This window comes from Lineus longissimus, chromosome 2, assembly GCF_910592395.1.
Source record: "Lineus longissimus chromosome 2, tnLinLong1.2, whole genome shotgun sequence".
In the NCBI taxonomy this organism is placed as follows: domain Eukaryota; kingdom Metazoa; phylum Nemertea; class Pilidiophora; order Heteronemertea; family Lineidae; genus Lineus; species Lineus longissimus.
This window is the reverse complement of record NC_088309.1, coordinates 4,148,797-4,160,740: the sequence shown is the minus strand read 5'-3', so window position 1 is coordinate 4,160,740 and position 11,944 is coordinate 4,148,797. Positions and strand designations below refer to the sequence as shown.

Genomic DNA, 11,944 nt, shown 5'->3' with positions numbered 1-11,944 from the left:
AATAGCCACTTTTTAGCCAAGTGGCTGTCACTTTTAGCCATTATTGGGTGATATGAATAAAGACTAGTAAATGCTTTTATCTAAAACTCCATGTACATTTACACTTGGCCTTCCTGTACAAAACTGAAGTAAAAGCATTTGCTAGCCTTTATTCATATCACCCATTGAGTCAGCTCCAGCCATTGCCGATCGTTTGTCCGTCTTTGGGCCGTGGGTCGGCCCCACAGTAACATGTGCGAGAATGGCAGCCCGTCACTACTGAGACTAGCAAATCAACGAACGATTCGAGGAACACGTGACCGGAGACTCCATGGCAACGAAGCGAGCGGGAAACTAAAGGCGACCAGCAGCGCCACAGTCACTGTAGCGCAACGGGTAGAACTACAATGCAGACGATAGCAACCACGTGTGATAGCGCGCCCGCCCGCAAATGATAAAGTTTGACTGACTAACGATCGTTCCTTGGTGCATTTGGTGTGGAAGTGGATCTTTTTGATAGACTTTGATCAATTTTCGGACATCACTATTACTCTCTCGCCAAATCGTGGCAATTCAAACTGAATTCGCAAAATTTTTAGCCAGACATTGTTTTACAGTCGCCACTCATGTGCAGCATTCGCAAGTGGCGAAAATGCGAACGGGCGCGCCAACCCTGAAGGACAAATATTTTCTTCAGTTTTCTTCCTACATGTATCTGACACTGTCTTCATCGAAGATGAATTTGGTAACTGCTTTTGAAAAGATGGTGTCTCAGCTGTTGTCTCATCATCATGGAATTGGATGGACTCTCAATAAAGCAAAGATTGATCATGGATCAAAAAGCACTAATTTTTCCATTCTGACCTTGCTGCATCACGAGTCCTTCAGATTTAACACAGTTGACCATGTCTGAGTTGTAAACTTGTGTCCTGAGGTAGCCACCATATCTGGTCACATCCTACCTGGTTGACAGCAAGGACGCTTCTGACCGAAGTCCTGACTTGACCAACTAATGCACAGTTAGTGTTCTGGCCTGCATGTGAGCTGAAAATGCAACTCTGTATTGTGCTTGGAACACATCCGATGTAACGATATATGATAATAGTACATGAACATGTCCAGCCTAATCGTGAACAAGTCTCTTTTTGACCTGCACTGGACACATCCAGCTTCAAAATGTAACTGTCTCTAGTATTTCACTTCTACTGGACAAATACATCCCATATGCGTAGGGACATGCAGAGGACACATCCATCCTGAATATGGCACACCATCCACTGTACATGTATGAATGCACATGACCAGAAAATATGGCATTACCTTTCGTTCTGCTTGCATTATTAGACACCTCAGGCCTGACTAGGCATCGTCTCAGGACATGCATTGGGCAAAGCATAGGAATATATACTAGATTGGACCCCCAAATTGACCTCTCCATACTGTGCACCATAATTTGTATAGAAGACAAAATGATGCAGCAGACATGCTAGAGGTTGATCTGCCTTAAGACTTGCTCCAAAATGGTGTCATTTCCAATTGACATGCATGATTTACACATCAAACCTCAGTATGGGACAGAACCTATGAATGGGACACTGAATAAGGGACAGTCTTCAATCAGCCTAATTGGGAAAAAATCCCAAAGTGACCCGATAGATTGGAGGATTTTCAAATCAAAAAGATTAATAAACAACTCAGTTCAATCAAGCACATTGTATTCTTGCAATGAGCATCAATACCTCAAACATTTCACACTTTACTGGATCAGTAGACAGACTTGTAAAAGAAGATGGTGTTTCAGAACAATCTTCCTAACTACACATTAAATTCTCTCTGTAATAGATGCAGCAAGAGAAAATACTGAAACTACAAAACAAAGTTCAATCCTGTCATTTGAACAGACAAAGAACTTACTGAACTGACAACAATACAATATATCAAAGTCTATTCATTCTCAGAATGTCATTCTTGCACTGATAGTCATTTTGTGACAGAACTGGTGTCAGGCGTATATTCAGGCATGCACCTTTTGACAATGAACAGACTGTTCTTAGAGTGAACCGTTAACAAGCACAATCATCAGGATTGCAAGTCATATTCTTTTAGGCTTCTCCATTAACGATGCTCAAATCCAAAACTTATTTACTTATATACACTGCATATCAGGAGGACGTGATGAACCTCTCATTAGATTAGACATAGAGAAGCACGTCTATCTGCAAGTGCACCGATTTCATGATCAGATCATCACAAACATCCTAAGACACACATGAATTGCATTCCATAGCAATGTTCCTGCTTCCTTATGCAATCCAAAGCAATGTTCTCCCATATACCTAGTCACATAACAAGTTTATTTATTATCGGTACAGATGGTCTGCCTGTAGATTAGCCGCAATCTCCACCTCCCAACGATCTCCATTTGTTAGAAGCTTCTCCTTGTTGTATAATAATTCCTCGTGGGTTTCTGTTGAATATTCAAAGTTGGGTCCCTGCAAACAATAAACAAACATTATTACATGTATCAGTAATGTTCAAGTGGCAATTTCATCCATCAGGTGCCCTGTGATTTGCTCTACATTGTGTCTATATGCAAGGGCTAGCATTTCAGCACCAAGGATTTGACTTTATAATTTCAGCCACAGGATGATGTTCTTTAAACAATTTATCATTCAATTCTCACTTCATGAGTCAGTTAACTTTTGATCTTACCTCCACAATGGCATCAACTGGACATGCCTCCTGGCAGAAACCACAATAAATACACTTAGTCATGTCAATATCATATCGGGTGGTGCGGCGACTTCCGTCTGCTCTGGGCTCGGCCTCAATAGTGATGGCCTGAAAATTTAAGACATAACAATATATAAAGGGTTTTTGTTCAAACTGAGTTATGAATGGTCAGATGAAGATGACACTCCATTTAGTGGACAAGAACATCATTATTTATCTGACCATGTTTTCAAGCCTGTTACATCTTCCTGAAATACAGTAAAAGTTGTCAAACTGGAGTGAAATATTGATATTTTGAATGGCAACATGGTCCAAGACAGAGTCACTCTACCAATAAGCCAAACTGGTACCCAACTGTAGTGCCTAAGTGGGATGCAAAAATTCTCACCCCACCTTTGAAGACGAATACTTTTAGAAGGGAGAATGGCAAAGAACTAGAATCATACCTGAGCAGGACAAATAGCTTCACACAGCTTGCATGCAATGCATCTCTCTTCTCCAGAAGGGTAACGTCGAAGAGCATGTTCGCCTCGAAACCGTGGACTCAATGGCCCCTTCTCAAATGGGTAATTTATGGTTGCTGGCTCTTTGAAGATCATGGATAATGTAATACCGAAACCTGGATGTCAAAATGCAATTAGATCATGGATACCTAGGGTATTTTACCTCCATATCTTGAAGCTGTACACAGAACAACACATACATGTAGTTTAAAAAAAGTAATTCTTAGCATGGCTGATGCTGAAGTCAGCAGAACAGTGAAACTGAAACAGAACTGGTGTACCAATACTTTCCAGTCCTTCTTTTGAGCTGAAGATCAGTACACACAGAAATACTGACCTCTAAACAATTCTGTCCAGAATGCTGTAGTTGCAGCTCTATCTGTGATGTCCCTTAAATCCATACTTGGTTCTTTTTCAGCGACATCCTCTGTGAAAATGAAATGTAAAGAGCATGGTTATCTTTACCAAATCAAAACACAACTACTAATACAAATACAACAGGTACAGTAAGACGTGCATTGTATAATTTCACCACACAGTAGGCCTAAGAGAAACTCTTTTTTTAAGGGAATTTCCCCTCTGAGCAGGATATGCAACACAAAGTCAACACTGTTGATAAACTATAATTTCCATCCTCCAACCTCAGCAGCCGGTTGGTTATCGTAACTATGTTGAAAAATTATAAGTTTTTGTTCTAAAAGAGGTGTCAATTCTGTCAAGAGTGAAAACACTGTACTATAATAAGACATTCAAAGGTAGGCCCCTACATACATGATTCATTGATTGTTATAGATTGACTGACAATGTTACATACTGTAGGAAGGTCTTGAAGTTGTACAACTAAGCGGCCGTATGATCTGGGAAATAAATGGGCGAGCTGAAAATGAGTTAACGAAAAGATAAAGCATTCAATCAATCTTTTTAGTATTCTCATGACGGGTAGCTAAGCTCAGTCAGTCATGATCAGGACATGTTGATGTTCAATGCACAGGAAAATGTACAGGGAAACTCTTCTGAAAAAAATACGTCACTTTCATGGAAATTGTCGCCCGATGAGGTGCGGACGCAAGCTGACAGCTTATGAAATTGATTGTCCAAATGATTCTTCATCAAGTTACCAGATGCTCATTTTATCTTAATGCATATTACGGCGATATTATATTGTTTTATTCTGACCTGAAGCTCGCAAGGTGAAAAGTTTCATCGCCATTTTAGCAACAGTGCTGCCACCGCCACGACGAGTTCGATATCCACTCTACATGCAATAAAATGAGTGTATTGCATACGACAAGAGCAACCACCAGTTTAAAGGGCCTCATCAAAACAAAAACATGCTGATACTTGTCTGATGCTTTCTTGCACAATATTGTTTCACACTCAGCATTTTTCGAGACAATCTCTTCGATTTGTTGCAGATAACCTTGGTGTACTATTGAGTGAGAGGAACAAGCAGAAGAATGGCATCAAAAAGCCGCATTACTGATACATTTCAACAGAGGAAGACAAGGTCCAGTGGCACTGCATCATCAAGCAGCAAACCATACACAAAAACAAAGCCAGCCAAAAAAGGTGAGGATCATGTATTTTGATTTTGAACACATTATTGGTATATTTTGGTGTCATTTACTTCACCGTCAATAATGTAAGATTTATCTCCTGTCTCTGCTCCTTGTGTTTATATCAGATGGAAAACCAGTCTTGTCTTGTCACGCGCTCATGCAGCTCTCAACTCAGTACCGTACATATTTTAACATTTATAGTAATAAAATCTTTATTGGATGATTTCAGGTGTAGCCAAACCAAGCACCAGTAAGAAAGAAGATGATGAAGATCATAAGACATTGAAAGAGTTTGATCTGAACTGGGAATATGGGCCATGCATGGGAATCACAAGGATGGAGCGCTGGAAGAGAGCCGACAAACATGGGTTAAATCCTCCAGAGAGTGTGAAAGATATGATCGAGCAGCATCAGAAGGAGAAATCCTACACAGAGTGGTAAGTTAAGGTCACAAGTTAGATAGGCTGTGAATTCCAGGATGAGACTCCTGAAGAAAGAATACTGCCCACCCAGACACCAGCACCAGCTATAAGATCTGGACTAAGACACACAATGACGATCAATAGCTTTTCCTGTTTTAGTTATAAAGCTACAACAAGATATTCAGAGTTGTTGTCATGAAATTATTAAGATCTTAATTGCTTCTTTTCAGCCTGTGGCATGAATACAACATACTGTGAGGCTGTCTCTTCAAGAACAACGTTCCAATTGAAAAAAGGACATGACTTGGGAAATGAATCCTGTCAGTTTTGTGCAATATTTCATCCAAAGATATCACCCAGTTGAAATTACAATCACAGACATTTTCAACTAAATATTCATATATCTTAATGTTAAAGATTAACTCTCCTGATAAAAGTGTTTCTTTTGTTGCCCATCATCAAATGTAAAGGGCCGACTGCCCTCAAATTTAACTTTCTTGAAGCGTCTTTGTTTATGATATCAGTGTATCATTATCGAGTTACTGTACATATACATGTAGCATACTACCTGCCATGTAGCATACTATTACTGGTTGTAGGACATCATTGTTTCTTCATTAAGTGTAGAATGATTTGATATATACATTTATACAATAAAACTATATATTTACAGAAACATGTCTTTCTCTCATCTTGTTTCATGCAAGCATCTTGATTTTCTTGTGTTGGGAGATTAATAGCATAGTGGTAGGGCCTCAGCTAGCTCATAATCAGGAGGTCTTGAGTTCAACTCTCAGAAGGGTCACTGTTATAGATCCTACATCCTTTATCCTACGAATGAGACTTCTGCATTCACTCTTGAAGAGCGAGTGCAGAAGAGACTCTTTACACACTTTGCCTGTCAATACCAGTATTCGTCCATAGTGCTTATGGGGTGTAACAAATCCAGCATCCCCAGCCCTTCTTCATGGACTAGATCACATGCATGTATTTACTTTTAGTGAGACAAGATCCTCAAGACTGTGTTTTCCAATCAGTAATTTAAGGACAAAGTCAGAACCAGAATGACAGGATAGGTACGAAATGGTGGATGTAGATGTAGTCTCTGAAAGAAACACGAGACTAATTTTCAACAGCTCTGAATATCTTTATTACTTTTATGGAGATAGGACGATAATATGATATCATAAGCATATAACATTCTGCAGTCAAACAACAAAATGATGCCACATGACAGTAAACCACACCAGCAAGGGAACATTTTTTTTCTCACTACAACTTGCATATTTCCATAAAATTCTTCAGGAAATTATTCTGGGCTCATTCAACTACATCGCCATTTTCATCATGTGGTCCTTCGTCCAAACCCTAGCTACGTACATGTATGCTATGTTACCCGAAGAAAGAATAATTCGCCATCTACATGTACCAAGTTTATTGATATCAACAGATCACAAAGTTGTGAGAAGATCTCAAAGCACGATTCTGATGTCCTATTTTCATAGCTAAAATGCAGAAGATGCCAGGGTAATCAAGAAAATACAGCCAGTAATCACTTCTTGGATTACAGTGTTGTCCACTGGTTCACAGCTACCAGACCTAAATACCATACAGTTATAATTCCTATTTACATCAAACATTTATAAGCCCTTATCATATACATGTACTTATGTTGCAAAGATGTTTGGCCACCATATCATTTGATGCCAATAAATCATTAATAACATTTTATAACCATTTCATACAGTTACACATATAACTTAACAAGTGAAAGAAACAAAATAATCAGACCCATCTGGAATAAAGGTCACCATGCCTTCTTGGTAGAGGGATGTTCCACAACATAACCACCAGATGTAACCACACATGAAGAGAAGTGCACATGTCAACTGATGTCCCAGCGAAATCCAAAGTCCTTTAAAAAGACCTTCCCTCGTGAATTTCACCCAAACTTCCCCAGAATTCTGGACAATAGTTGTTGCCTACAGATTTTTGTTTCATTTAGAGGGACTGCTGAACTAAAGTTCCTCCAGATGCACGTAGTGGGATAACAAGTCTGTACTCTATATGTCCATGTCCAAGTCCAAGTCTAATCCTCATCACTACTTGACGTTTCATCTTCATCCGGATCTTGAATCGGAAACCGTAATATGGCAGCTACTCCTGATAATTGACCTAATTCTGAAACAGGAGATTTGATAATGTTGAGAACTAAAATTACTCCAATCAGAACACTTATATCCCAGGATCATGGCTCTGTCCTCGCGCACTGGCTATATGTAGCTTCTCTTTCTCATGGACACTCTGGGGCTTGGACTCCACCATGAGAAAGATCTAGTGCCCAGCAACTCTGTGTTAAGTACAGTCTCCATCAGGTCACAGATATGCAATAACGTGTGACCAGCAGAATTTAAAGACTCCTCACTAAGTAACATCAATATACCAATGATCAAGATGAATTGTTGATACAATTCACAATAAACTTACGTTCTCCAGATACATGTAAACTTGAAAATATCTTAACATCACCGCCCGATTCTCGGACACTGTCCACCAACCGAACATAGCGTTTTCTATCATCTAAATTACTTGACCTGGAAATTGAAGTGAGCATATAAGACTCTCCATATACAGTATGCAGAATATTACTTCCATACATTTAGACAAACATTAGGAAAGAATTAGCCATTACGTCTATTCCTTGTATATGTGCTGTAATAGGAGGCTTCGCTGGCCTGGCCCTTGTGGCCCAGACTTATCATTGCTCTTTTATACTACTTAAATGAATAACAATACGGAATACTCTATTGGGATCTTTGCCTCTCTTACTTTTTCCAATGGACAATTAGGTCGCTCAGTAAAAAGGTTTTTGGCATGAGAAATATTGAAGGGGAAACGACCAAAACCTACCTAAAGAGTTCATCTGATACTAATAGCGTCTCGATGGCCTGAGCCTCATTGGCATGTTCCACATGCTTGATACTGAAATCAAAAATCAAATAAGACAACATTCCTTATGGCCACCAAGGTAAGACTGATGCTGGGACCTTTGGAAACACATTCAGTAGATAACTGCTAGATTGATTTGCGATAGTAGAAAGTTCTCATTTAAAGCTTCTTTGCAGTGGATCCCCTTAGTGGATACCTCTGTTGGCAGAACACCTTGTCTATTAGGGACACTGATTTTGGTTCCAGACTAGTCATTTGCATTCAATTTGACCTCTGTATTCAGGACACCTATCTAGTAATAGGACGGCATTTGTCAGTCGCTAGTTAATCTTTTTGATAACAGAACAGATTTTCCTCACCCACCTACCTATAAAATGCCCTGTGAGGATCATTCTGTAACATCTGGTAGAAATCATCTAATGCCCTCACTTCAGAAGCAGCTTTGGTGTCGGCAAGTTTTGACTGCACTGCAGGATCACATAAAACCTCTGCAATGGACGAAAAGCAAATATTGATTTCCAATGCTCAACCAGACGGTTTGTGCAAACATAAAAGTTTAACTGAATTGTAGACAAATAAATCTAATGCCTCGTTTGTCACCAATGAACAGTGTATTACGACATCATGCTATGGACTATTACATACCTTTTAAAGAGTGTTTGAATCCTGAGGACGAGTGTATCAATACAAATTTAGATTTATTTTGAAGAAGCTCCTTTTGGTCCAACTTCACTGCTTGTACAAACATGTATTCATAGAACTGGTCCTGTAAAAGGTAAGAAGAACAGATTCGGAATGAGACAAACTGACACTTTGGAGGGGCATATCCATTCTTACCCAACTCTTACTCAAACGGCAATGTACCTTTTCTTTCACTCCACATCACTTATTTTACTAAGAGGTGATAACAACATTTTGCAATGAAGAACCTCTTTTTTAACAGGGGCAAGTTCCCTGCTGCTGTTGTGGTTGCACTATTATTGCAAAAGTTCTTGTTTCAGTGTAGCAGTATACTCACTTTTACAAAGCCAGGACTTGCTACTAAGCAACACTTGACAACTGCAAAAAAAGGCGACACTGACTTTTATGCAACTTCCTTAGGACAATGGTAATCTTTATCCAGATATGAATGTGGGCCCATACCCAAGAAGATGATTTAGAATCAGAATTACACAAGGGATGTACACAGCTTTGGTGTACCTGGTTTGTGTCGGCATCAGAGTAAGCAAAGGCTTCAAGACGACAAAAACACCACAGTGGCATAAAATTCCTTCAAAAAGAGTCATTTCTTAAGTCAATTTGTCATTGAAATAATCCTTAAGCAGAAATCGAGATGTGACTTACTGTCAAAATTGACATGTCGTACAATTCCTTGTATCACCTGATCATAAAACCTTGTCAGCCCCTAAAACAGAGAAAGGAAATCAGAACAATCAGATATGACTCTTGACATATTTTGGCACTATTTCCAGGTCCTAAAACCACTTAAACTGTCTAACTAAGTTTGCTTCAGAAATAAAGGCCAGAAATTTACATCAATCTAAAAAGTGATTTCACAAGCTTACCTTATCATGCTGAGAGCACATGCCTTTCCTTTTCCGAGGTATGCCAACTTCTATTTTGGCTCTAACTAATGTCATACTTCCAGTGACGAGGCAAATATGGGCTAATCCTTCTTGCATCACAACAGCAGCTACATCGGCTTTTTGGGTTGGATCTGTTGCCAGCTCTGAATAGAAAAACAGAAGAGGTGATAATGTCTTTAAAATACATAGAAAAAGTGACAACATGAATTCAATGTAAACCCTAGCCATAGGAACACTGTAACAGTGACAGTCTTCACCTACCAAGAAATAGCTAAATATCCCATTGACTCACCTATCCTTTCAAGAGCTATAGAATCCCATTCATGTTTGGCTAAAGAAAACTTCCTATTGAGTTCAAGATCTAGCGTGTGATAAGCACCCATCTGAAATGAACCAAAAGTTATGAGAAACACTTTTAAAGATATGAACATCAGTCTGTTGAATAGAGCATTGTGCAAATCCTCTTCACTGACGTCACATGATGATGTTTTGCACTGCCATATTGGCCGTCACACGTGGTTACCATGTAAAGGAAATGCAATGGCAGGTGGCCGTCAAAACGTCACGTTGTGACGTGACGTGAAGAACGTCTATAGAGCTGAGTTGATCAAATAGTTATATAAATAGATGGATTTTGTCATCACTCTCTCCACAGGCAAGTAACACAGTACTTACTTTGACATATTGATTTTCTTCTATATTTCTACCTTTGACACGCAACATACAAGCTTGAGTGTCGAAGTCTATTCCTTCCACGGTGACAGTCAATGTGGTACGGACTTTATTACTAGCAGTGCTGCCTGTGGCTGATTCTGTTGTTACTTTCCTGAAGAAAACAAAACTATTAGCACAAATCAAGATATGATGTAAGTCCTGGCACAATTTGCGCAGCTTAGCTTGGCTTAGCCCATAAGAACAGCATGTCTGTCAGTCTATATCGCCTAAATTTTGCCTATGCTACTAAAAACATGTCATGGCTTCACCCATTTGTAGATGTGTCTACCTAATGGCTCATTTCTAATGGTGAACTTTGATCCCTGTTATGATGAATCAGAATCAGTCATCACTGATACGACACTTACCTAATTGTAGTTGACCTTATACTGTCCCCAACAGAGACCAGGTTGTATGCATGCCACATATCTTCAGACTCTTCCGGGATCAGGGTCACTGACCTGTCAAAGTTACAGCAAGAATCAGATTCATAATACCAGTTCTAGTGGAGATTGACAGCTGGCCTGGCTTGACCTTTGCGCTATACCTAGGCTATACCATAGCCCCCCCCCCCCCCGAGGCCTAGTTAGCGGGATTAGTCTAAGATATTCTTCTCATAGTACTATCCTGGCTTAATAATATCCCACTGTTTAGTCCGATAATCCCACTAACTAGGTTTCAGGGGCCTGCAGCTATACATGTACTAACAACAACCTTTTTGGTTTTCCTCGCCCGGCCGGCCAGGCCCAGGGTTAGGGGTGGGGTTAGACATCTGTCTACATGTAGTTCCGATAATAGGTGCCCTGGTGGATGACATACAAAACTGTAGTGCAATTTCACGAACAAGATCTAAACTCGGACGGCCTCAAATCCAGCCTTCCGGATTGATTAATCAGTCACGTCAAAGCTTCTGAATACCCTTAGGGTTCTTACCCTGATCCCCCTTTATCAATATCCTTGTGAACCAACTTCATCTTTCAAAAAAGTTTGAAGTAATGTGCATGATGTCAATATCAACACTCGGCATTTCGTGGCGCAATATTTAGTTCATGTGGGCATTCCAGGTGGCGTTGGCTGGATTAACCTATGACATTAGAGATGTTTCGAAAGCTTACGTTCTTCACCTACGTTTAAGAATTGAGGACGCTATGGCTGATGCAACCAAATAGGCAGTATCTAAAACCACATCCACATACATACCACATACCCACATACCCACATGCCAATTTTTCCAGGTGGGGCAATCCAATGACAGTTGAAGCTTTTCTTCACAACTATCTGTCGATCTTTCGACCTTAGAGGGCGCCACCGCCAGTAACTTATGTTAAAGGGGAAGTCTGTTGTTAAAGGAGAAATTTGTCGATATTTCCACCGGATGTGGTACTCTGCCAAATGGGAATATCTCTCGATATAAAGGGGGATATGGTGATATTTGAATCCTAGAGGGCGCCACCGTCACTTTCTAGTGTTAGTGTTACTCCTGGTAGCCTACTTAAGTG

At 39.9% G+C, this 11,944-nt stretch overlaps 3 protein-coding genes across 3 annotated transcripts; 1 reads left to right on the top strand and 2 right to left on the bottom strand.

The window, feature by feature from the left end:
- Positions 1-1,677: 1,677 nt before the first annotated feature.
- Positions 1,678-4,465, bottom strand: LOC135502554 (NADH-ubiquinone oxidoreductase subunit 8-like). Its single transcript, XM_064795507.1, has 6 exons — positions 4,392-4,465; positions 4,030-4,092; positions 3,553-3,642; positions 3,159-3,331; positions 2,692-2,820; positions 1,678-2,471 (listed from the first exon to the last, which is right to left on the bottom strand). Exons 1-6 carry the CDS (start codon positions 4,423-4,425, stop codon positions 2,340-2,342), a joined length of 621 nt encoding a protein of 206 aa, XP_064651577.1. The 5' UTR covers positions 4,426-4,465; the 3' UTR covers positions 1,678-2,339.
- Positions 4,466-4,527: 62 nt separating this feature from the next.
- On the top strand, positions 4,528-5,866 carry LOC135502564 (DNA polymerase delta subunit 4-like). Its single transcript, XM_064795517.1, has 3 exons — positions 4,528-4,784; positions 5,004-5,211; positions 5,427-5,866. The coding sequence occupies exons 1-3, from the start codon at positions 4,673-4,675 to the stop codon at positions 5,452-5,454; spliced, it is 348 nt and encodes a 115-aa protein (XP_064651587.1). The 5' UTR covers positions 4,528-4,672; the 3' UTR covers positions 5,455-5,866.
- Positions 5,867-6,335: 469 nt separating this feature from the next.
- LOC135483547 (protein pelota-like) lies at positions 6,336-11,504 on the bottom strand. The gene is made up of 12 exons (XM_064764518.1): positions 11,379-11,504; positions 10,814-10,906; positions 10,407-10,557; positions 10,024-10,114; positions 9,711-9,874; positions 9,490-9,550; positions 9,164-9,204; positions 8,791-8,911; positions 8,513-8,633; positions 8,107-8,178; positions 7,684-7,790; positions 6,336-7,377 (listed from the first exon to the last, which is right to left on the bottom strand). Exons 1-12 carry the CDS (start codon positions 11,417-11,419, stop codon positions 7,286-7,288), a joined length of 1,155 nt encoding a protein of 384 aa, XP_064620588.1. The 5' UTR covers positions 11,420-11,504; the 3' UTR covers positions 6,336-7,285.
- Between the last annotated feature and the right edge of the window lie 440 nt (positions 11,505-11,944).

What these genes read in the sequence shown, in the direction of transcription:
- LOC135502554 (XM_064795507.1), bottom strand. Translation starts at nt 4,425, where the DNA reads ATGGCGATGAAACTTTTCACCTTGCGAGCTTCAG. An exon ending in AACTTCAAGACCTTCCTACA is followed by an intron (nt 3,643 to 4,029) that starts GTATGTAACATT and finishes TCATTTTCACAG; the next exon opens with AGGATGTCGCTGAAAAAGAA. An exon ending in CAGTTGATGCCATTGTGGAG is followed by an intron (nt 2,472 to 2,691) that starts GTAAGATCAAAA and finishes TATTGTTTGCAG; the next exon opens with GGACCCAACTTTGAATATTC.
- LOC135502564 (XM_064795517.1), top strand. Translation starts at nt 4,673, where the DNA reads ATGGCATCAAAAAGCCGCATTACTGATACATTTCAACAGAGGAAGACA. An exon ending in AACAAAGCCAGCCAAAAAAG is followed by an intron (nt 4,785 to 5,003) that starts GTGAGGATCATG and finishes GGATGATTTCAG; the next exon opens with GTGTAGCCAAACCAAGCACC. An exon ending in GAGAAATCCTACACAGAGTG is followed by an intron (nt 5,212 to 5,426) that starts GTAAGTTAAGGT and finishes GCTTCTTTTCAG; the next exon opens with CCTGTGGCATGAATACAACA.
- LOC135483547 (XM_064764518.1), bottom strand. Translation starts at nt 11,419, where the DNA reads ATGAAGTTGGTTCACAAGGATATTGATAAAGGGGGATCAGG. An exon ending in ATAAGGTCAACTACAATTAG is followed by an intron (nt 10,558 to 10,813) that starts GTAAGTGTCGTA and finishes TGTTTTCTTCAG; the next exon opens with GAAAGTAACAACAGAATCAG. An exon ending in CCTCACAGGGCATTTTATAG is followed by an intron (nt 8,179 to 8,512) that starts GTAGGTGGGTGA and finishes TTTTGATTTCAG; the next exon opens with TATCAAGCATGTGGAACATG.